Genomic DNA, 25743 nt, shown 5'->3' with positions numbered 1-25743 from the left:
ACGAGGTCACCATGCTAATCAAGAACCTTGATTCCATTAAAGCAACTGGCCCTGACAGCATCCCAATTAAAAAAGCTTCAACCAGAACTGGCTCGCATACTTACGAAACTGTTTAAGCGTTGCCTTAAGGAGAAATGCTTTCCAACACCCTGGAAAACCTCGTCAGTATGCCCTGTATTTAAGAACTCTGGTGATAAGTCATCTCCCTCTCAGTACAGACCAATAAGTCTCCTGTGTGTCATGAGTAAGTTGCTGGAATCCATATTAAATAGAGAAATAGTCAACCACCTCAGCAGAAATAACCTTCTTAGTGACACGCAATATGGTTTCCGTTCTGCAAGATCTACCGCAGATGTGCTAACAGTTATATCTCATAGGATTAGTGAATCTCTTGACAAAGGCTTCCTTTCTAGGGCAATTGCTCTTGACATATCAAAGGCCTTCGACAAGGTATGGCATAAAGGCCTACTTCACAAGATTTCCAGCTACGGTATAACTAGAAATATTCTCTCTATCATTAAATCATTTCTCTCTGATAGGCTCATAAGAGTAGTGGTTGATGGACAAAAATCAGAGGCCTGCAGTATTAATGCTGAAGTCCCTCAAGGGTCCATCCTGAGTCCAACTCAATGATCTCCCTAAACACATACTTAAATCATTCGTTGACATCTATGCTGATGACATGACCATCTACGGCAACACATCAAAGGCTGTAAATTACAAAGCTCTCTCTGATTCTCTCTGCTCTGATCTCGAACGAGTGGTTCAGTGGGGGAAGATGTGGCTGGTTACCTTTAATGCATCTAAAACCAAACTCCTATCCTTACATCATCAACGCTCTGATCCCCATCTGGCATCGATTGAAATGGATTTCTCTCGTCTAGGAGAAGCCCCATATTTTGACAAGCTTCTGCGCTTGACCTTCACTCCTGATCTGAAATGGAACACGTACATCAAGTCTGTTGCCAAGGTCACTGGAAAGATGGTGGGATCCTTCTACCGCTCTAGAAGATATCTCACTACTGATGCAATTTTCTATCTATATAAAAGCCAAGTATATCCAAGGATGGAGTACTGCTGCCATATCTGGGCAGGAGCTGCTAAAAACAGCCTATCCTGCCTTGACAGAGTACAAAATAGACTTTGTGGCTTAGTGGGGGATGCCCTTTTCTCTTCCCTGCAACCTCTCTCCCACAGAAGAGATGTTGCAAACCTATCTTTGTATTATCATTATTTCCATGGCAGGTGCTCGTCTGAACTCCAATCTCTGGTCTCCCCTCGCCAATCTTTTACGAAAAACACCCGTCTAGCTGAATCCACTGTCAAAAACTTTCCCCACTCTTTATCTATGCCTAAATCAAAACATAGATTCCATGAACAAAGCTTCTTTCTTAGAAGTGCACGCCTGTGGAACTCTGTTCCGTCTGCCTGCTTCCCACCTGACTACAACCTGGATGTCTTCAAGTCCAACGTAAACAAATTCCTGATGAACCGCCCCCCTTAAGTAGACACTTTATTAAATATCCACACTAACGTACTGTACTTACAATAACCCTTATCCCTGAGTGGCTTCCGGGCCTTGATAAGTGGTGACCACTTTGTAAAAAAATAAAATAAAATAAAACAGGAAAGAAATAAAAATCCGACTCAGCATTTTTTTTTTTTTACATTTTCACCCCAAACAAGGCATATTGCCACTTTGATGTAGTGGGCTACTATCAGGGACCTAAGCTACAGGAGTACTATGTAGGGAGTTGGGCAGCAAGATATCAGTTAACATTACACTTGAACTTCTGCATGTCAGTACAGTTGAGGAAGCAGGGACCCAGAAGGGAATTCCAAAGTCTAGCAGTTCTGGGGATGAAACTACTGGAATAGAAAGCTCTTAAATCTAAGGATCTCTATTATGTAGGGGTGGGATTTAGCTGCTTGTCGGGGGTATTTACGTCGAGAGGGTACAAGTGCTTGCAGTTTTTCGGAGCATTCACCGTTAAAATCCTTGTAGAACAGGCAGAGGGATGCAACATTTCGTCGATGGGACAGAGGCTGAAGCTTAGATGACAGTTCAGGACCTATCTGGTTGGTGACTTTTTTTAACCTTGTCTAGGAGCGAGAGACTTGTAGAAGATGCACCAGCCCAAATATGACAACAATACTCCATACATGGGTGAATGGTGGTCTTATAGAGTTACAGTATATTTTAGGGCATTAGTAACTTTTTAGCACGGTAGAGAGAGCCTACCTTCTTCGCAGCGGTCCTGGCAATGCTCTCAATGTAATTGTTCCAACTCATGTTTCCTGTGAACGTTAGGCCGAGGAGTTTAAGAAGTACTTTCAGATAATGAGTCTTTGGCGATTGCTATTGGTGGTAGAGAAGGTTATTTGTAATTATTGAAGGAAACAAGCTTAGTCTTAGCAGCATTGAATGTGACTATCCATTTTTGTCCCCATTCTACTACAGATTGGAGGTCATCCTCTAATGTTTCTGCCATTTCCTTAGATATGTGTTCTTTTGTTTTCCTGTCATTTATTTATTCATGGTTCGTGCGAAACAATGCATTTCATTATCATCCCATAGTCTTTTTGCAAACACATGTGCTTTTTAAGTCTTTATCTCCCCGCCGCCTGACACTGGTGTTACCCAGCACTTTCTCGCCCTCGTATTCACATGCCCATCTTGTCCAGCCCCCAACTAGTTTCTCTCTTTGACTACGTGGTGTAATTTTTCTCCTTTTCTTGTGACACAAGCTCGCACACACTCGCTAATTTTTAACGGCTGCTGCTAATATTTTTGCTAGCCAGCTATCCTACAGCTGCTGCTGATTTTCTCACACATGCTTACACGTGTTCTGTTACACTTTATTTTTCTAATGTTGAGTTAATAAATCAGTGAAGAATATTGATTTTCCTCTCCTCAATTAACTATGCTATTGTATATCTTTCTTATGGTCTCTTGTTCTTAGTGGATTCTAGGACAAAAATTCATCTAGTCTGGTCGAGTATCCAGCATAATGTTTTTACTAGAGGCAAAATCACTTGGAGAAGGTACACTACTCATCGTATTAGCCAGTTTGAGGTAACCATACTGAGTGTACCTTACTTAGGTTTTAATACTATGTAATCTATATAAAATAATAGATGTTTGTATCTGTGTGCATATATTTAACCGATAAACTCTTAAACTACTAGTCTAATGACAATGAAATTAACAGGAAATATTAATCATGCACCAAGGATGATTTATAACGAGTAAAATGAATAACGCTGACGGAAATATGTGAACAAGTTGAAATGCAAAATGTTCATTTCAACTTGCCAACATATTACTATTACTTGTACAATTGTGCAAAGTCATTGATAGCTTGAAGTGGTTTAATTTTAAATCTTTCTCATCTCTCTGTCGATAGCTCAAATGGTAGAGAATACAGTTGGTGTGCTAAATGTTTCAGTTTCCATTCTATCCAATGGTACTCAAGTCATTCTTTTTTTTTTTTTTTTTTTTTTTTTTTTTTTTTTTTAAATTTTTGAAATCAGTACTATATATTAAGTACAGTATAATATTCGACAGAGAATTAACTTTGTAATAAAAAAAATATGAAATCCGCATGAATTAAAATATATTTAAGCATATTTTACAACCGGGCAAAGCCGAACAATGCGTCCACCTAATTTTGAATAGCTGGTCATGATTTACTTAGAGGGTAAAGTATTCTCATTCCAGGTTGTTCTGACAAACCCCTGTACAGAGAGACTGTAAACACTTGAGATTGGTGTCTTGTAGGCACTCAACTTCTTTCTTCCTACAGTATCTTATTTATTATGCTGCATTTTTCTTGCTGGATCTAAACAAAGAATACCACAAAGTTAAAAATGAAACGCATACATAAGAACTGCCTAATCGTCTCGGTTGCTTCACTAACATGCCCAGAAAAAGCCAAAATAGTACAAATAACTCTTACTTTCTCCAGTTTTTAAATCTCACATGTGGAGTGGAATTATATTTCGAAATAGAGTGAATTCTCTCATTAGTTAGTATCGTTAAGAGGAGATAACTTTGATATTGTTAAAAAAAAGATAATTCCTGAATATTCTGAGCCAGCCCACTGTATACTCCAGATCTTGCACCAACATTTTACAACTATTATGCGAGAGGTTTGAAAAATCATTTCAGCATATTATGGCTGGCTTTTGGAAGAAAGTGTTATTTTTCAGTTCAAAATCTAACGGATTTTTATGAATGCGACATTAAAAAGATCACTGACAGATTGAAAGAGGTCACAGGGAAGAATAGTGATTGCATTGAATAATTAAATTTAATAATGCGTTTTATTTTTAATATTTATTTAGTGTTAAAAATACCTTTTGCTAAAACTTGATTATTTAGTTTTTCGAATTTAATGAGTTTCTATTATCATATGATTAATGTTATGAATATTAAACTTTCATAAACAATAGGTAATTGTGTCTTTTGTTGAACGTCACATGAATTATTAAAAACGGACTTTTTTTATGTGTCTGACACAAATTTCAGTGTAAAAACAAAACTTACGTGTTCACATTTTATCATCACTTGAATTATAAAAAAATATAAAACTATTAAATAAAAACAATCTAAATAGCGCAAATTTTGAATAGACGAAATTCGTCACATCTTTGAAAACATTTCACAAGTTAAACATGAACATTTAGAAAAATAAATAATGTATGATTTGTCTGTTCACATTACATTTAAATTTTTGCATGGCAGTGCAGTCAGGGAAGCCGGATAATGGGAAGAAATTCCAAAGTCCAGCAGTGTTAGGGAATAAACTAAAACTATTAAAGTAGAAGGCGTTTCGGCATCTATAGTAAAGAGGTGGGATTTTGCTTCTTGTCAGGTTAGTTAGGGGTATTTCCGTCAAGGGAGCAAAAGCGCTATGGTTTCATCAGAGTGTATTTCTTTAAGATACTTATAAAACAGGCATTTGGATGCAACATTGTGGTGATCAGACGAGGTTTGGAACTTGGTTGATGGTTTGGAACTTAAGTTGGAAACTATTTTTTTTTTTTTTTTACACAGGAATCACCACTTATCAGAGGTCACTCGAGGGTAAGGGTTAATGGGTATACATTAGTCAAGGTGACTATAGCGTTTTTTTAACATGGGTAGTAGAATTTTTGTAAGTTGGATTACATAGGGGGACGGTTCATCCAGAACTTGTTTACATTGGACTTGAAGACAATCAAATTGTAGTCAGCTGGGAAGCAGGTGAATGGAAGAGAGTTTCACAGGCCTGCAGTTCTAAAAAGGAAGCTCCGCTCATGGAATCGGCATTTAGGTTTAGGCACAGATAAAGAGTGTGGGGAAACTATTGGTAGTGGTTACCGACAAAATGAAGAGAAAGACAAAAACAAACTAAGTCTTCTTCTGTGAATATGTTGTTTCAGAAAATAGAAAAAAAATTATTTTAATCATTTAATAAAAAAAAATAGGCATTCCAGCATATATCTTGAGACATTTCATTCTTGCATTACTTCCACTGTTTTCTGGATGGTTATAGCTGATTTGGTGTCCCCAACGAAACATCTATGCCAGAATACCGAAAAATATATACCATTATCCGGTTTTGTAAATTTTCGAATTAAACTTGTGAAATAATGTTTTTCTGTGATAAATTTTATCTATTCGGAATTCGCGCTAACCATGCAATCCACATCAGTTCAGACTTACAGCAATCATCAACAACACAGAGTGTGTACTTTTCTCTCTCTGTGAGGTGGGATGGGGTGTGAGTAAACTGCCAAGTTTAATATGAACAAAATAAAGGGGATAAAAAAGAAAATACTTAAGTTTTCTTCCATAACAACAAGGAAAGTCTCAGAAAAAAGAAAAAAAAAATTATTTTAATCATTTTATTAAAAAGTTATATAACATTATTTGATTTTCTAACTTTTCAAATTAAACGCAAACCTATCATTATTTTTTATTTTATTTATTTTTTAAAATGATCTGTATTCATCCATAGAACATAAAAGGCTTAGATAAAAATAATTTTAAGTGTAATTGTAACATTACACACGTTTTAACATGCAGACACCGTTGCAGGGAACCAGGACAAGGAATAACTCAACTCCCTTTTCTTAGTGAAACAACCGATATTTATTGGCAGACGTTTATTTACAAATCTTTTTCTGTCGCTTTCAGCCACCGTGTATAACATGTCTATCTCTGTCCCTCTCTGATGTGATCCGCAGTCTATGCACACGTTCTTCTTTTTATAATCATTTTCCTTTTTCCATAGCGTCATTTTGCACATGGCTCAGTCATTTGCATACAGCTGCCATACACACGTCTGCACTCTGTTACATGAGAATGGAGTAGGATACAAGGTTGTTTTTTAATGTAGGGGGGAAAATCCAGTACTCTAAAAAGAGGCACTCTGGGTTAGAACAAAAATTTAAATTGCCTCAATCTAGAAGGATTTCTCTTTACTGACCGAGAACAATAAATATTCACTGAATTTCTATTAATAAAATTATACAAGATCTTGTGTGCATGTATGTATATATATATATATATATATATATATGGTTGTCGCCTATATATAACGTTGAATTTTTTTTTCTTACTTCTTTACTATTGGTCACAATTGAAAATCACATTTCAAGTAAAAACAATTTGATGTATTTACCTGTCATGCTGAAATAAGTATCCTTACAGAAATGAGAAAATAATGATCAACTTCAAGATCATCAGAACTTTATCTTATTGTATTTTCTTGATCCACCATTGATAATAGTGGGAGTACCAGAAGTTAGCATAAAGCAGGGGAGATAAGTCACTTTTATTTAAGCAGTTAAAAAAATAAACGGCATAATTATGATAAAGGTGCAGTTTACAATATAATTGATTTTTTTTTTTTCCCCCTTGTAATTAATCTTCTGGTTGGTCATTTTTTTTTTTCGCATTTTTGTGTGAGGATCCTTACGTCAGGATAGCATGTATGTCATCAATTATTTTATAATCGAAATGCGTATTTTAATTAAGACTAATAGTAAAGGCACTAGAGACGTTTTACCAATGTCGCCTGCGATACGTTCTGGACATTTCCTGGGAGGACGATTGTACCTACTTGAGCATCTTTCAGGAGGCAGGCACTACCAGCATCTTGGCCATCATCATTAGGAACCAGATGAGGTGGCCGGGCCATGTCATCGGGATGTCAGCTAAAAGAAGGAAAGCACAGTCAAGGAGACCAGAAGAAGTTATACAAAGATCTTTTAAAAGCAAACTTAAAGTGTGGTATCCATACAAGTACATGGGAGACCAGGCCAAGAAATGGAAATTCGGTAAATTAGATTAAGAGAACGGCTCATCAAGAACTTCTTCATGTTAGACTTGAAGATGATCATATGGTAGTCAGCTAGAAAGCAGGGAAACAGAAGAGTTTCACAGGCATGCAGTTCTAAGAAAGAAACTTTGTTCATGGAATCTACATTTAGGTTTAGCTATAGACAGATAAAGAGTGGGGAAATTATTGATAGCGGTTTCAGTTAGACGGGTATTTTTTGTGAACGTTTGCTTGATGTTTCGAATATATCCACAAAGACTATTTTAAAAACAGCAATAGGTTGATATTTGGCATTTAAACAAATATTTTCTTGGTATTAACTCATGAATATTCCAGTTTTTGGATAATCCTATATTCACGTCAACACTAAATGATTTGAAAATACCTCTGAAAAAAAGCTATTTTACTATATATTTATTTGAAACTCTTATGAGGAAGTATACCGTCAAAGATTAAATGGGGAGGGGGCTTAATTGCATCACATGGTTTTTTAAAGGTTTATTATTTTTAATAATTTAAATTTTCAGTAATAAATGTTTTCCAAGAAAAAGGACATATTTGTTTTAAACAATGTTTTTTTTTGGGGGGGGGGGATCCAATTATGTTCAGTCTTTTTTTTTTTTTTTTTTTTTTTTTTTTCTCCTGGGGTTTATTTTATGACTGGTTCAATGGAAATGTTATGTTTCAAATGTAATAATACTTAATGTGTAGATATGATTTCAGATTGGAATGAATTTGCTAAAAAGAGGATTATATTATAATTTTTCCTTTTTTCTTTTCAGTTGACCATACCATGTAAAGACATTTGTGCTATCACAAAGGAAAAGACTGCTCGCGTTATACCAAATGCAATTCAAATTGCATCAGAGAAGGACAAATACTTTTTCACGTCTTTCGGAGCAAGAGATAAAACATTTATGATGTTATTTAGGATCTGGCAGAATGCTCTTCTGGATCGGGTAAGAATCAAAAACTCTTTCTATTTTAGATTTTCTTTGTTTTTTGTTGTTTTGTTTTGTTTTTTAGATTTACTTTTAACTGGCCTGGTTGCCCAGATCTTTGGAGGTGTGTTGAGCATAAAAAAAAATATGGTACTAGGCAAGTAGGCTCAAACCTGCACCGCAAAGAGGAAAAGAACGTGAAAAAATAAAAAAGTGATGTCTTTGCCATTGCGTCCATCGCCAAACCGGAAGTGGCAAATGTTTAAATGAAGGCTAGTCAATCGAAAAGAGGGGATGGCTTTTGAAAACATTAGCGAAAAAAAACGACCCCTCCCTGTAAAATAAAGTGCTCGTTTGAGGCTGAAGGAATTGTTACTTTTAGCCAATTTTTCGATATTTGCCGTCCGAAGAATCAAGCTTCAAAACGATACCGATCTTGTGAATATCTGTCATCCCTGTAGAAAGTTTGAGGCAGACATGCATTTAAATAGAGAGGTGAGATTTATATTATAGATGAAAAAATAATTACCACCAATGAAAAGATTTTATATTTTTTTATATTTCCATCAAGTAATATGTCTATACCGAAACTTATTAGCTCATTAAAATCAGACAAAAGTTATAACCCATAGATTTAAAACGGATGCGTTTTATTAAATTGATGGTTGAATATGGTTAAATTTGTGCTTATTTTTGCATTAAATACTCATTTTTTTTTTTTAATATCTAACTGTACATCAAACAGATACCATAAGCCTTAATTTGCTGCATTTTATAAAGATTCATGCAAAATTTCAGCCAAATTGGCCCAGTAGTTTCCGAGAAAAATTCTAGAGTAAATGTGGTATTGTGGTGACTAATCCCTATTAATTTCTAACTGTACATTGAATGGATACCATAATACTTATCTCGCTGCACCATTATCATAAAGGTACATACAAAATAAAATCAAGACTCATTCAGTAGTTTCCTAGAAAAAGTGAAATGAATGAACCGACAAAGAGAAATATAGATTTTTTTTTAATATTTAATTTTGGTCAATTTATTTTAAGGGCAGATGAAGTGTTCTTTTACCTTGGTAGGAAATAACCTATAAATGGAGTCTTAATAAAACACTAGTCTCCATCATTTCACTAGGTTAGCCTGAGGAAGAGCATCCGGCTTATAAAAATCTTGCCTTCCAACAAAAATCTGTTGCATTTCAGGTTATGTAATTTAAATTATGACCTGGCCAGAGATAATATAGTTTGAAAGTCGATTTCTAAAAGCCGTTGTTCAATCCATGTTAACATTTAAAACGACCATTAAAACTGAATATGATGATGAGGAATTGATTTCATTAAATGGTAATGGGAAATAACTCTTCCTGTACTTTCTGAATAGAGTAGGATTTTGAAGTTATTTTGTTAAATAAACTATTAGATTTTTTGGAATTCAACCTAATTAAAAAATTTTTAAAAATACAGAAAAATCTTTTATGTACATACTCAAGGAACAAAAATGTTATATTCCAAAAATTGCATAAAATTGATTAAGTAGTTTCAGATATATATATATATATATATATATATGTATATGTGTGTATTATGTAATATAAAGCTGAACATGTGTCTGGTCATGAATAGGCTCCTATATGGTTGACTATTATAGAAAACTGATCACATATAATGATAGAAGATGTATCGAGACACAGGAATGGGTATGTTTGATCTGGCATAATGATGATTCATTAAAATTGTGGGGTCTGCGTACGCGCCTGGTCCACAAAGTATGGAAATAAAAAATTTAAAAATTAAAAAAAAACGTTTACAAGTGTTTTTGATATAAATGTACATAATGATACTTTGATAAGTATGTCTTAACTTAAATAGGAATGGTATAATAAAATTGTGGGGTTTGCGCCTGGCCTCCATAGAATGGAAATAGGCACAAACTTTAATAAAGACTTTTCATATCTATCTGCATAATTATACTTTGATAATTATGTTTCAGTTTGAAGAAATAGGGTATAATAAAATTATGGGGTGTTCATTTGGGCCTGACCTCCATAGAATGGAAATATGTCACAAAGTTTAACAAGGTTTTTTAATATAGATCCACATAATATTGTGATAAGTGTTTCAGTGTGAACAGGTATGGTATAATAAATTATGGGATTTATCTATTTTATGTTTACTTTCATCATATTTTGCTTTGGTTTTGATACCCCCGAATTCGAGCTATCTCTTTACAACCCTTCCTTTTCATAACCTATCATACTTTCATAAATCAGAGTCCATTTTCTGTAGGCTGTTTTTGAACCCAGTCAACGACGGGTACTTTTGCTAATATATATATATATATATATACATATATATATATATAGCTATTATTTGTTTTCATTTTTGCGATACTTGTTTTGAAATAAATTATACAAAAGTACATTTTTACCTAAATGCGAGTTGGGAATAATTTTCCCTTTGACTAATTTTGGTGCCTCCAAATGGGGAGCAGCATATGTATTATTTTTAAAATATACTTATCCACTGATGTGTTTTGTCATCTATGACTTATCAGAGTGGCTGAATCTAGCGAGATTCGAAATCGGGACCTCATGGACAGAAGTGTAAACCTCTACCATTAGGCTACCTCACACGACTGTTGGAATGTATCGCGTTTTATGTAGATGTTATTTGTTTTTGTTTTTGCAATACTGCATGTCAACTTTTTGATCGCTAAATTAGAACACTTTTCACTTCCTGTCCCACTGTGGCCTAGCGGTAAAATGTCACGTTTTCTTTCACTTTCTTATCCGCCTTCGTGTCAAGGCTGCAGGTTCGAGCCTTCTGCCTGCCGATCACAACTTTTTTTTTCTCAACACACACCTCCAAATACCCGGGCAACGCTTGGCATCCCCGCTAGTAATAGATAAAGGGTGTATGATATCTAATCTGCGTGTTTTCCATATTATTTTTTAGCCAATGACTCCTCAAGAACAATGGCACTGGGTTCATATCAGCTATGGAGAAGAGTTGGGACTTACATCAAGTGACGATGATTATGTCCCGCCACCAGCATTGGATTATGTTAGAGATCAACATACTGGAAAGGATGATGGCAGTTTGGCTGGCAAGGTAAGAATTTTAACCCAATCTTTTCTTTATTCCTTTTTCTGTACTGGTACAGTTTGTGACCTAACATTAAAATTACTTTTTGTTATGTTTGTCAGCATCAAAATCCAAATGAGGCATTGCTATCAAATGGGGGTTAAAAATAATAAAACGGTATTTAAAGCAAAAATTCACTGTATGTAAAATTTTATGAAAAACTATTTTTATGCCTAAGAAAATGTAATGAAAAATTATTTTTATTCATATTGTTTTTCTTTTTTTTTTTCTTTTTTTTACAAGAAAGTTTTTAGATAGTTTCAAGAAATTGTTTTATTTTATTTTTTTATTTATTTTTTTTTTGTGTGTTGGTACACAGATTGATTTTTTTTTTTTTTTTTATTCCTTTTTCGGTACTGATACAGCTTTGTGACCAACATTAAAATTAGAAAAATGAAAATATCAAAAAAAGTTTATTGTATGTATCCATTATGGAATGAAATTCTCCAAAAAAAATTTGCACTTAATTTCATTTAGTAATTTTTTTTTTACAGCGAAAAACAATTTGTTATGATACCGAGCAAAAGGTTCGAATTTTGAAATAAAAGCTAGTATTAAAGATAGGGAGGGAGTGTCTGCGCTTTAAACTGAGTTATCTCCCCATGCCGTGTTCAAAAAGTTAAAAGATGGCTACCTTCAATGTGCTGTTATAAAAACATGTTTTTCTGCTGTAAAAAAAAAACTACTCAATCAAATTAAGTGAAGTTTTTTTCCGGAGATCTTCAGTCCAAAACAGATACGTACAATATAACCTTTTTCCGATATTTTCATTTTTTAATGTCTTGATTAAACTGTAGAAGTACCTTTTTTTTTGTCAGCATCTTCCATCTGTTTACATATATAGATTAAGAATGCTAAATTAAAACGACCCAACATCAAAACCAAAATGAGGCATCGCTATCAAATCGGGGGTGGGGAATAATAAAACAGTATTTAAAGCAAAAATTCACTATGTAAAATTTTATGAAAAAGTTTGTTTTTTTTACGCCTAAGAAAATGTAATGAAAAATTATTTTTATTTTGTTTTGTTTTTTTTACAAGAAAGTTGTTAGTTTCGAGAAATTTTCTTTTTTGTGTGCTGGTATAACTTTTGATGCTTGTTAAGATAGTCAACAGATTGATTTTTTTTTAAAATATGTGGTTTTAAGTAAAAAAAATAGTACTTAATTGTCATGTCGATAATAGTAATATATCCAAAAATTACAAAAATTCATCAAGTAGAACAAATCATGTTTTTAGTATAAAAAAAAAAGAAAAGTCTATCGCTATGGTCCAAAACAAACGTCATCCATTAAAGTTGCAAAAAGGGAGATAAGTATGTCCCCTGTATTTGCAATCTTCAAGGTGTTTATTTCCAGGGAAATGCCATTTTCCAAATTACTTTTATAGTTAAAAGTAATTTGGAAAATGGGAGAAATAGCATTTCCCCAGAAATAAACACCTTGAAGATTGCAAATTCTACTTGAATTTCTGTAAATTTTGTATATGTTACTATTTTCAACATGACAATTAAATACGTAATATTGTTTTTGCTTAAAACATTTTTTTTTTTTTTTTAAATCAATTTGTTGACTCTAGCTTAACAAGTACCCAACTTTTAAATCAGATTAACTAGGTTAATTAGGGTGAAAAAAAAAGGGTTTTTTTTTTTTTTTCATCTTTCTTTTTTAGAGTTAAATTTTTTTTCATTTTTCCAAAATTTTGCATATTTTCTGCTGGTGTTAGAAAAGACAAAATTTGCGATTTAAACAATTGAAAATTGTCGCCTGCTGTCTCAGTTTGATTGACTAAATACTTTGTTATTTTACATTAATGCAAAATTAGTTTAAGCATGGTTGCAAACTATGCCTGTACCTCCTTTTCATTTTTGCTGTGCAGCAAATTCGGATAGAAGTAGCGTTTCTTTTGGAAGCGGCTGAGTTGCCCCTATTACTGGAAATGGCAAACAAGAAGAGAAAGAACTTTTGAAGCAATTTAAGTTTTATTGTAATTCGTACACGTGGTTAAACTAACATAGTCATCCTGTCAGCAGGGGTCACAAATTTGACAACTGCAACCCCATCAGAGGGGTAAACCTCACCCTCCATGAAAACAAAGCCGTATGTAGGTCATGGGTGGCAACCCTGTGGAAAACTGTTCTGTTGGCCCGCTTCCCGGTTGAATACAACATGGTAGCCTTCAAATCCAATGTAAACAAGTTTTTGTTGAGCCGTCCCCATAAATAATCAAGTTCGTCCCAATCTACACCATTAACGATTACTACACTACCACCTTACATTCATTAACTCTTATCTTTGAGTAGCCTTTGGGCCTTGATAAGTGTGCCCCCACAGACATTAGAATTGACAAATGAGGATTTGAAAGGGTCGGATTCGGAATTCTTCTTAATAGTCAGCGTTTTATTTCTTCTCCGACCAACTGTCATATTTTCTTTTCATCCTCTTCCCAACTGACAGCAATCTCATGTGTACGAGATAAAATGTCACTGCCCTCAAACAAAATAAAATGTCTTTTTATATTGCCGCCTGGAACCACAATAACTCTTAAATTTGCATTTATCTTATTTTTCGTATCAAGCGGGTTTCGGGTTTGAATATCAGCGCTTCTCCACAGAGGGCACATGCTACCCATGGACGCTCACCGCTGTGTCTCTCCACACTGTTATTACACACATGGAAAAGAAGACTGGCACTTTTGAATTAATCATCTTGTAGTCTTCTCTTCAGCATCCTTTGATTGCTTACGTAACTAGTTGGAAAATATTCAAGCAAAGTTTCTGGAGATTGGGTCATAAATTGGATATGTTTTTTTATTACATTTTCATCTCAAACAAGGCACATTGCCACTTTGGTGTAGGGGCTACTATCAGGGGCAACAACTACTGGGGCACTATGTAGGGATTTGGGCAGCAAGATATCTGTTCGCGTTGCACTTGAACTTCTGCACGTCAGTACAGTTGGGGAAGCAGGGACCTGGAATGGAATTCCAAAGTCTAGCGGTTCTGGGGAAGTAACTACTGGAGTAGAAAGATCTTTTACGTCTAGGGATCTCTACTGTGTGGGGGTGGAATTTTGCAGCCTGTCGGGTCTGTCGAGGGTGTTCACGTCGTGGGGACACAAGTGCTTGCAGTTCGTTAGAGCATTCACCATTAAAATACTTGTAGAACAGGCAGAGGGATGCAACGTTTCGTCGATGGGACAGAGGCTGAAGCTTAGATGCCAGTTCAGGGCCTATCAGATTTGCGACTCTCTTTTGAACCTTGTCAAGGAGCAAGAGACTAGTAGCCGATGCACCAGCCCAAATATGACAACAATACTCCATACATGGGCGAATTGCAGAGTTATCCTGTTGCAATAAAAAAAATACCTTTCCTGGTTGCACTAAGTATAAAAATCAGTAAATTAAACTGAAAGAAAAGCTTTGTATGAAGAGCAAGTGAAATTCGATCATATATCAGATTTAACTAGTTTGTAGGAGTCAAGCTATTGAAAACACTCAAAAAAATCCGTCAAGATAATTTTATGTTAGATTAGCAGGACTACCTAGCAAAAGTCTAATATAACTTATATCCTTTTCTCTTTCCTCCCCCCTTTCTCCTCTTCACCCAACCTGTTCCTTCTTATCTGTAGACATACATAAACTCGATTCAGTCCAAGAAAAATAACTGAAAAAAAAATATATCGGTTACCTCCCTTCAGTTATTGGCTAGAAAACGAACTACATGAGGCCATTAAAAGATGCGTTTACATTTTGATAACATTAAATGATATATCTTCAGGTAATGAATCTTTTTCTTTTAAATTTTAGATATATTCGTGGTTATGGCAATTTAAAAAATAGAAAAATTGTGGAGCTATTTACATCCAATAATTTTATAAATAAAAATTAAAACATCACTTTCACAAAACTTATGATTTTATAATAATTTTGGTTCAATTAACAGTTTAACAATGAAACGGTCTTGTAATAATTACATTTAACTTCCAATTTAAATAAATGATAAATTTTGTAAAAAACAAAAAAATAACAATGCATAGTTATTAAATTTTCAAGAAAAACAGAAATAAAATTAAAGACTTTTTGAAAATGCCAAGTTAATTTAGCTATTATTTTATGAAATTGTTTTTAGTAATTTATTCTCATTTAGTCATCATATTAGAGACTAAGAAATATTGCTTCCATAGACGTGACCTCTGTGTGTGTGTTTTTTTTTTGGGGGGGGGGATAATTTTTTGAAAGTTAGGAAAAGTTGGATTGCATTTTTTACTTTGAATTTGGAGGAAAACATTTTTCTTTTCTTTTTTAAATCAAAGTCTAATTTCTGCTGAATTACTAGAGCTTTAACACTTTATTTACCTCCTCTTTAGGAAATTAGACACAAGGTCAAGTGTTAATTTGATGAAATACTGTTGCAATATTTTTGTTATAATAACATAACAAAAATATTGTAACAGTATTCCCAATCGTACTGGATTAAACAGAACTGAAAGGAAACAGATAACAAAATGCCAAGGTTTTATGTACAGCATAAAAAGAAATTGGAATCTTAGAAGGATCTCTATCATTCCAGTAATTACAGAAGCAACCGGACTCCTGAAAAAGAATTTTTAAAAACTACCTGGCAAATATACCCTGTGAACCAAGTGCAAACGAAATGCAAAGAACTGTGCTTAAAAGGTCGTGTAGAATCTCTGTTAAAATGTACAAGATAGAGAGTGAATGTCTGGCATCCAGTAGGATTCCTCATCTCTAGCTAGAACAAAATGAGAAGAAGAAAAAAAAAAATCAATGCCGACTTGACTTGCATAAAAAAGTGCTTCCTCCCTCTCTTGCAATCCCATTCTTAAGGATCAGCTGTCTTGCATTCGCCCTGCTTAAAACAAAATATTAACTTTGAAATACTATTTCTTTGGGAGGTTCATCATTCAGTGCTATCTTCAAGTAGAGGGGGAAATAAGTTCCTCTAATTCTAATCATATTGCTTCCGTTCTGTCTGGAGACAATGGATATCTCCTATAAGGTTAGCTGCGTGTGTGATTGTGAAGCAAGGGTTACACAATCTCCAACCACACCTCTCTTGAAGCGGCACTGCTTGATTCCAGTGGCAAGGAGAAGTCAAGGACGACTGAAAACAATGCCAAGATAAGGGAAGAGCACGTACAGCATCTGTTATTCCCAAATGGTCACCCATTTAGTACTGACCAGATTCAATGTCATTTAACTTTGGTGATCTGATGGGAACCTGTGTGTCAACAGGATTATGCCGTATATAATTTTTAGTGAAGTTCTTTCATTTTTTTTTTTTTTTTTTGTCATTTCTAAAATTTATCTTCATACTCGACTACCCGTGACCCATTAGGTCAATATGTTATATTAGCTCTGGAATTAATGTATGAGCGTGACACTTGTGATGTAAAGAAAATAGTTTTTTGTGACATAACAGAAACCTTTTTATGAACGTATGTTAAAATGAAAAAAGAATATAGGTAGATTTCTATGAGTCATTCTGTTTATAATTGATTATTTTTGAAAAAAAAAAAAAAAAAACTTACAGCCATTGAATTATAATTGGTTTGCCATACTTATAGGTAAATGTGCATTGAACAGATACCATAATACTTAAAGTTAAATCAAATTTTGATATATCTTTTAATTTAAACATGAAAAAAAAAAACAATTGGGATGCTGAAAATGTACACAGTAAAACAATACGTTTTCTTGTTGGTTTATTTATTTGTAACACAATTAAAAAAAACATTTTATCGTGGTTATTTATGTTGGTAGTGTAGAAGAAAATGTATGAATGTTTTTAATAAAGGTGTATTAAAAAAATGGAGAATAAATTTAAAAAAAAAAAAAGAGGAAGGCGGTGGGTTAATCGCCGTTGTAAAATGATCTTATGGTTGTCAACGGGTTAAAGTAGATTTATTTGTAAGAAAATTGTGTTAAAATAACTTAAACGTAATACGGAAATGAACAATGTAAAAAAAACAAAGTATTAACAATTGTTTATTTGAATAATTTAAATGCAATAAAAAAAAATTGGAATGCTGAAAACGTATACACTAAAACAATACGTTTTATTGTCACGTTGATTATTTATTAAAATATATATTGTATATATGAAACTGGTCAATGATTATAGATATTATTTGTAATCACGTTTTGCGTTTGCTTTCCATATCTTGAAGTTTTTTTATTCAATAAATTTAAGATATTCGCTTTTCTAAGGACATCCGTTTGTTCAAACGAAGCCGGTCCAGCGATTTGGGTCTATTTCTTTATGCTGTTATGGGTTTATGTTTATGTACGTACGTGCAACATGAAGTCGTAAATTGGATGTTGGGTTACAACAACACCCGCTACAAGATCATTTGAGTTTTATAATTATACTAGCAAGGGGTACCCGGCGTTGCCCGGGTGTTTGGAGGTGTGTGGGGGGGTTAAAAAAAAAAAGTAAGTATGAGGATCGAACCCGAACCGTTGAGGCAAAGTTGTAAATTAAAGTGTGAAAAAAAAAAGTGCGACATTAACCATTGCCCCACCGTGAGATGCCAATGGAAACACGTTTGAATTTATTTAATTACTTGGATTTAGCAGGTGCCCGTTTTAATGAGTTAATGAGGTCAAGTTTGACTGCGGGATAGTATTCATTTACTGCTGAATGCTTTTTTTTTCCCTCCCCCAAGATGTTATAGGAAAAAGACTAACCCACATGCGGCGAACGACAAATATTGAATATTTATCTTCTCGAAATGGAGCAAATTAAATAGACAGGCGAGCTTCATTGTAAGCTGTGAGATATTACGATTTATATGTGATATAAAAAGTTTTAAAAAGTTGTGAAGCGAGCGACCGTTTCTCTGAAAAAAGCCTTTTGTTGACATACAGAAAAAGCGAACACACATACATACATACATACATACATTTTCGCTTTTATATATATAGATAGATAGAAGATAGATTACAACTATTGCATGCGCTACTGTCGGTAAAATGATAATCAACATCTTACCTAGGCAGCCAGTTAACTCACTCACCATGTCAAGATCAAAGTGTAGTATCTGCTTTTCAGATGCTACACTTCAATTTCTTGTTCTGTCAGTAGAGGAGAAATCCTTTACACTAGAGACAATTTTTCCACATAAAAAAAAAACACCCCTGATGTCTAACTCTGTCCCGTGGGGAGGCATTGTAAATAGGTACTCAGACTTGACTTACAGAACTGGTAAAACAAACGCATTCCATTTTTTTAAAAAACAATAATTTATTACTCTTGGTGAATCAGGTAAAAATCTATAATATAAATCTCACTTGTCTGTTTAAATGTATGTATGTTTGTATGTCTGCCTAAAACTTTCAACAGAGGCGACGGATTTTCATGAGATCGGTATTGTTTTGAAGCTCGACCTTTTGGACGACAAATATCGAAAAATTAGCTAAAAACATTAATTCCTTCACCTTTAACTGAGCAGTTTTCTACAAGGAGGGTCGGTTGTTTTTGCGTTGCCATTTTTGCAAGTCATCATATCTGTTAAAATGACTTAATTTCAACGTTCCGAACTTCTGTTCGCGTCATGGAGTAGCAGTAAGATGTCGGATTTTTTTTTTTTTTTTTTTCACTTTCTCTTCCGCCTTTGCATCACGGGTTCGGGTCTGCCTGCCTATTACCACTTTTTTTGCTCAAAACATCCCCTCTAAACACCCGGGCAACGCCTGGCACCCAGGCTAGTTTGAAATAGACATGAAATAAAATGGGGAGGATCATTGCGATGATGGAGAAGAAATAAGTAAAGATTAAGGAGAGAAAAAGGACACGAAAACAAAGAATGGAAAGGGTAAAATCTAGTGCAACAAGGAGACTAGAATGGTACAAAGAAGAGCTACTGCGACAACTGTTCAAAGAATTAGCACACTAGCAAGAAAATAGTAGCAAACCTAACTAGCTTTAAATTGCATGGAACACACTAAACACATTGTATCACAAAAGGAAAATATCATCAAAGAAAGACACAAGGGGCTACACAAGTAAATTCGACTTAAACAAGCAATGAAGAAATTAAAGTTAAACATAGCAAAGTTATGTAAAGAGATGGAGAAAATGGACAGATGGCCATCTAGTAGAGCAACTTGAGCGGAAATGGTGGAAAATCTCGCCAAGAAGAAGCAAACCTTGTTGCAAATCACATTGCCAAGAAATGAATAATAAATGTATTGTAAGACTTAAAACCTAGAAAGGGCAGCTCAAAGGAGCATAACAAAGTTTTAACACCGAAAAGGGAAAAGAATTGAAAAAAAAAATGGAGAACAGTAAGAAAAATGTGTTGTTGCCCTGAATTCAACTTAATTAAAGAAACAAATACAAAAAAATCTTTGATGTGCATACCTGTCACGGAATGAAAATTTCATATTCCAAACATCACGTAAACTGATAAAAAAATATTTTTTATAAGTAAATAATTGTTCCTTTTGCACGTTTTTTTTTTTTTTTTTTTTTTTTTTTTTAAGCAATTTTAATATTAGATTGTATCCATTACAAGTCTAATTTTGATCTCGGTAGTTCGAATCGAATTGTCTTCCTTTATTTAAATTAACATGGCAGATCAAAACACAAACTTTTTTTTTTTTTTAGTTAAAATGAAAACTATTTAATCAATTTACATAATTTTTGGAACATGACATTTTCGTTTGGTGATAAGTACATACATCATAAAGATTTTTCTGTATTCAATTAGATTAAGTTCTGGATAGTCACCGAAAAAAATTTTTTTTTTTTTTTTTTTTTTGCATTGCCTTCTCCATGCATATATATACACAAATTGAGAAGGGGTAGGTTAGAAAAGTTATCTTTTTTTTTTCTTTTTTTTTTTTAATTTCTTCTGTTAACTACTCTCGACTCTGTTATAGCTTTGAAAAGCTTATGCTATCATGATATTAGTAACAATCTATTCAATAATAATTAGGAAAGGATAATTTTAGAAATAAAGACCTATCTAGCTGAAACCACTATCAATAATTTCCCTCACTCTTTATCCAGGCCTAAACATAGATTCCATGAACAAAGCTTCTTTCTTAGAACCGCACACCTGTGGAACCGTCTTCTGTTTGCCTGCTTTCCAGCTGATTACAATATGATCGTCTTCAAGTCCAATGTAAACAAGTTCTTGATGAGCCATTCCCCTTAAGTAATCCAATTTACCAAATTTACACCACTAACAATTCCTATGATATTGTCCCATTGACTACTGTACACTATTTAAACCTTATCCTCGAGTGGCCTCTGGGCCTTGATAAGTGGCGACTATGGTGACTCCTATGTAAAAAAAAAAAAAAAAAAAAGAGAGAAAAATCGTTTCGATGTTATTCACTTAGTGCAAGCAATTAAATTAGAATCGAGCGATGCTAATAGTGAATACACACAGCTGTTTATGTAATCACTTCAACATGCCAGCTGTTATTGGATTATTAATGACAGTTGCCGACTTGCAGAGAGATTAATACATTCCCTTTTGTTATAAAACCTTTTGTCCTGTTGCATTTCATAATGTATTGATGACTGTGTATTTGCTACTATTCACATTGTCGGTGGGGCATTAGAATACGCAGAATACTGCAGAGTAAAAGTCCCTCAATGGGGGTCCTGGATATGACCTTAAACTATATCCAGTGGTGAGGCCCCAGCTTGTGGGCTTTGGGGAATGTGGAGCCACCCTTTAATTACCATTGCTCCCAGGTCCTCTCTGACCCGGAGTGGTAGTACCTGTTAGGGTCCCAACTATGGGTTAAATAGAAACCGACGTGAAAACAACAAATATATTAAAAAGATTTTTCTTCAAAATCTTTGGATTCTGCATTAAATAACCTGAAAAGGGTTGATATGCCGTAATACAAAAACAACCAACCAAATCACATTGGTCTTACATTTTCCAAAGCACCTCTTGGTGCTGGGCATGACTTTAAAAGACATTCAGTGGTAATGTCCCATTTAGGGGCTGCGTGGAATGTGGAGTTGCTTCTTAGTTACCATTGCATCCAGGTTCACTTTGACCCAGAGAGGTAATACCTTTTAGGGAATTTGGTGCTACTAGATCAGGCTAGCTGAAAATACTGGGTTCCTGACCAAAAATGCACCAAACATAGATGTTATTGTTTTGTCCTTACGCTTTGCAAAACTCAGTCATGTTCTGCAAAGTCACTAGCAAAAGAAATTTTCCTTTTACAAAACAAACCAAGCACCATGAATAAATATTTGAGTATATAAAGAACTTGAAGAATAAAACTTTTTTCGGAAATGACTGGATTTGGCATTAAATAACCCCAAAAAGGGTTGATATGCTGTAAAACAATTGGATTGCTTTGTATTACCGTTTTTTTTAAATAGTTTTTAAATAACATTTGAGATCCTGGATATGACCATGAGACCTTGAAAGACATTCAATGGTGAGACCTGATATGGGGGCTGTGGGGAATGTGGAGTAGCCCCTTATTATTGCTCCCAGGTTCATTTTGGCCCAGAGTGGTAATACCTGGTAGGGTATCGGATGCTACTAGATCAGGCTGGCTGAAGATACTGGCTTCCTGACCAAAAGTCCTGGATATGACCTTAAACTATATCCGATGGTGAGGCCCCACCTTGCGGGCATTGGGGAGTGTGGAGCCACCCTTTAATTGCCATTGCTCCTAGGTCCACTCTGACCCGGAGTGGTAGTACCTGTTAGGGTCCCAACTATGGGTTAAATAGAATCTGACCTAAAAAAAAAAAAATATGCTCCATAAAAATCGTTCCTCAAAATAACTAGATTCGGCATTAAATAACCTGAAAAAGGTTGATATGCCGTAAAACAAAAACAACCAACCAATCCTGACCAAAAGTGCACCAAACATTGATGTTATGGTTTTGTCTTTTCCTTTTTCCAAAACTTAATCATGTTCTTCAAAGTAAAAACAAAAACAAATTCTGCATAAAATGACCCAGAAATGGTCAATATGCTGTAAAACCAAACCAAACCAAACCAAGCATTATGAATAAATATATGAAGATGTAAAGAACTTGAAGTATAGAAACTTTGGTAATAGTGAATAAAGGGAGACCCTAACTTTCAAACACACCGGAAGTTGGCACCCGCGTCTCTCAATTGAAGTTGGAAGCGCAGAATCGATACAATTTTCAATTATATTTTATGTTTATTTTTTTCCCGCCCTTCTAATAAAAATATATAAAATACATACTTTTTATCAAATTTTAAACATTTTTCATCGTATATCTTTTCAAATAACTATATTTATTGAAGTTAATGTTATATATTTTGTCAAACTATTTAGATATTTTAAAAATATATTTACAGAAACATGAAAAAAAAATTTGAATGTCATTTTTTTTTTTTTTTTCCAGTTTTAACTGTTTAATTCAGTTAATGTTATATAGAAGATATGCGATTTAAAAAAAAAAAATTTTTTTAAATTGATAAATAAAGTTTACATATTTTTATATATTTTTATCATAACGGGGTGAAAAAAAATAAACAAAACATGTTTGGAAATTGTATCGATTCTGTGTTCAATTTAGAGACGCAGGTGCCAACTTTTGGTGTGTTTGAAAGTTAGGCTCTCCTTTTATTTACCATTACCGAAACTTTTTTTTTTTTCCAAAATTACTGGATTCTGCATTAAATGACATGATTGATATGCCTTTGTCAGTGGTGACAAGGCAAATCAGTTCTTTCACTTTTATTGTTCTTCAATATTTCTATTGTGACGCGATTTATTGAAATAAAATATAAGAAAAGGATATTATTGAAAAGTATGCAATAAAAATGAACAAAATTATAAAAAGATAAAAATAACACAACTAGTCTTTATTTGCACTTTAAATAACAAAATGAAAAATAAAAAAATAAGTTTTTATTTTATTTTAAATTTTATAAGAAATATGTTTATCAAATTATAAAAATACGTTTGTTTTTTTTTTTGTTTTTTTTTTCATTTTAAAAATAATATTTATTTGAATTTATATAATAAATATGTTCATGAAAGTACAAAAATAAATTTTGCTCTGGCGTAAAACATGCTTTTTATGGGATAGTATCATAGTAATTGTCTAGCAGTGTCAGAAATAGCGAATAATTCCACCCCATCTTTCCAAGCTTATAACTCCTCGAAAAATGCAATTCAAGCCCTAATTTTTTTTTTTCAATTAAAGGAGCAAGGACCAAGATTTCATTAAAAAAAAAAACAAAAAAAAAAACGTTTTTTTTTTTAAAAAGGTTTTAAACTTCGGACTTTACAGGTAAATTTCTAAAAGAACACTATGTTTTTTTTTTTTTTAAATTTGAATATATTATGTATTGACCTTTTCTCTTCAATTTGTGAGTAAATAATTATGTACTTATCGGGGTCTAAATTAATTATTATTAGACATTTACAAAATGGGAGGCGTGAATTATTCAACCCCCTGTCTTTCTAAGCTTATAACTCCTCGAAAAATGTAATTCAAGCCCTAATTTTTTTTTCAATTAAAGGAGCAAGGACCAAGGTTCCATTTAAAAAAAAAAAAAAAAAAAAAAAAAAAAAAAAAAAACAAATAACGTGGTTTAAAAAAAAGGTTTTAAACTTCAAACTTTACAGGTAAAATTCTAAAAGAACACTATGTTTTTTTTTTTTTTTTAATTTGAATATATTATGTATTGACCTTTTCTCTTCAATTTGCGAGTAAATTAATTATTTACTTTCGGGTGACTAAATTAATTATTTACTTTTTAATAGACACTTAAAAATTGGGATGGGGGGAGGGGTTCGTGAATTTAAAAAAAAAAAACGTTTGTCTAAAATATTATATTCGATTTATTGGAAAGAACATAAAATTTCACATTGACCCTGAAAATATCGTAAAAATAGAATTAATAGAAAAATTTTGATAGATTTTTAAAGTTTAAAAATTGAAAAATATTGAGTTCGGAAAATTCATTACTGTTTAAAAAAAAAAAAAAAAAAAAATATTTCTATTACTTTTAAAACAACTGTAATAGTTTATTTTGGAAGTATAATCCATAAAGAAAATAAATAACCCACTTTTAACAGATAAATTCCGAGATTTTTATATTGTATTCGCAGTTTCATGTTAGGGGTGTCAAAAATTCCTACAAAAATTCTGATACTGCTAGTAATTGTCAGCATTGGAGATTCGACAAAGTGTCTTACGTAAGGGGGCGGTTTGTCAGGAATCTGTTTATGTTGGACTTGAAGACATCCAAGTTGTAGTCAGGTGGGAAACAGGCAAGGGGAAGAGAGTTCCACAGTTGTGCACTTCTAAGAAAGAAACTTTGCTCATGGAATCTACGCTAATTTTTTTTTATGTTTCACAGATACATAAAAGTACATTTGTGAGAAATTTCATTAAAAATCAACCCAGCTTTTTCGGAGTCCATAGGAAACTCTCTCTCTCTCTCTCTCTCTCTCTCTCTCTCTCTCTCTCTCTCTCAAAGTTCCTTTTATATAATAGAGATACACGAACAAGGGGTTTCCTGATTTCTTTGAACAATTTACGTTTTCAACTGTAAAAATGTCAAACTAAATAAATTACTGCCTTCCTTGTATAAAAATAAAAAAGTTTTTTTTTTTTTTTTTTTTTTTTTTACTAACTTTACTAGCTTAAATATATTTTAATTTGCCCAGATTTCATATATATTATTATAGTCATGATTTCAAAAGTAAAAAAAAAACAAAGTATTCAAGTACAATCAGTTAGAATCGAAACCAAAACTGTAGCATTCAAAGCCGGTGACGTTTCCACTATACTAACATAACACACATACAAACTGGTTAAAAATCAAAAATAAACTAAGATTAATGTAAAAAATGTATAACGATTTTTTTTCAATTTTGACCCATTCTTGATCTCTTAAAAACTATTTTAACCAGCTAAAGACCCATAAAAGAATGGTCCATAAAACATCCAACTATTTGAGGCCCCTAGTGTCACTCTGCGACTTTTAGTTTCAGAGGAGATAAGTTTGAAAATATGGAGACAGACAGTCAGACATATAGCTTTTTATATATTAGACTTTCAAACTAACCCATATAAGGCCAAGTCTTCATCTGTTTCCCTTTTAAATCCACCCGTTTCACTTCCTCCCATGTTTTCCTTGGATTTTCAATTGCCACCATACTACTTCAACTGTTCTACATCTACTGCTCCAAGAAATCTCATCTATCTTTTCAACATGACCATACCAACAAAGTTCCCTGTTCGGCACACATTTCTTTATGCTGTCTCAATTTAATCTCCCTCTGAGATCATCTTTAAGACTCGCATTCAGTGTACAGTTC

General features: G+C 33.4%; 1 protein-coding gene across 5 annotated transcripts in view; it reads left to right on the top strand.

The window, feature by feature from the left end:
• The window catches only part of LOC145248896 (protein Aster-B-like), a 465755-nt gene that overhangs the window by 260990 nt on the left and 179022 nt on the right, over nucleotides 1–25743 (top strand). For all 5 annotated transcript variants that reach the window (XM_080110668.1, XM_080110669.1, XM_080110667.1 and 2 more), the window contains 2 exons: nucleotides 8114–8290; nucleotides 11230–11385. In XM_080110668.1, the coding sequence (XP_079966794.1) occupies nucleotides 8114–8290; nucleotides 11230–11385 (333 nt within the window). The remainder of the gene's footprint in view (nucleotides 1–8113; nucleotides 8291–11229; nucleotides 11386–25743) is intronic.

This window comes from Euprymna scolopes, chromosome 27, assembly GCF_053919585.1.
Source record: "Euprymna scolopes isolate OS-2025 chromosome 27, ASM5391958v1, whole genome shotgun sequence".
NCBI classification, from domain to species: domain Eukaryota; kingdom Metazoa; phylum Mollusca; class Cephalopoda; order Sepiida; family Sepiolidae; genus Euprymna; species Euprymna scolopes.
Note: the sequence above shows the minus strand (reverse complement) of the source record. Positions and strands in the feature narration are given on the sequence as shown.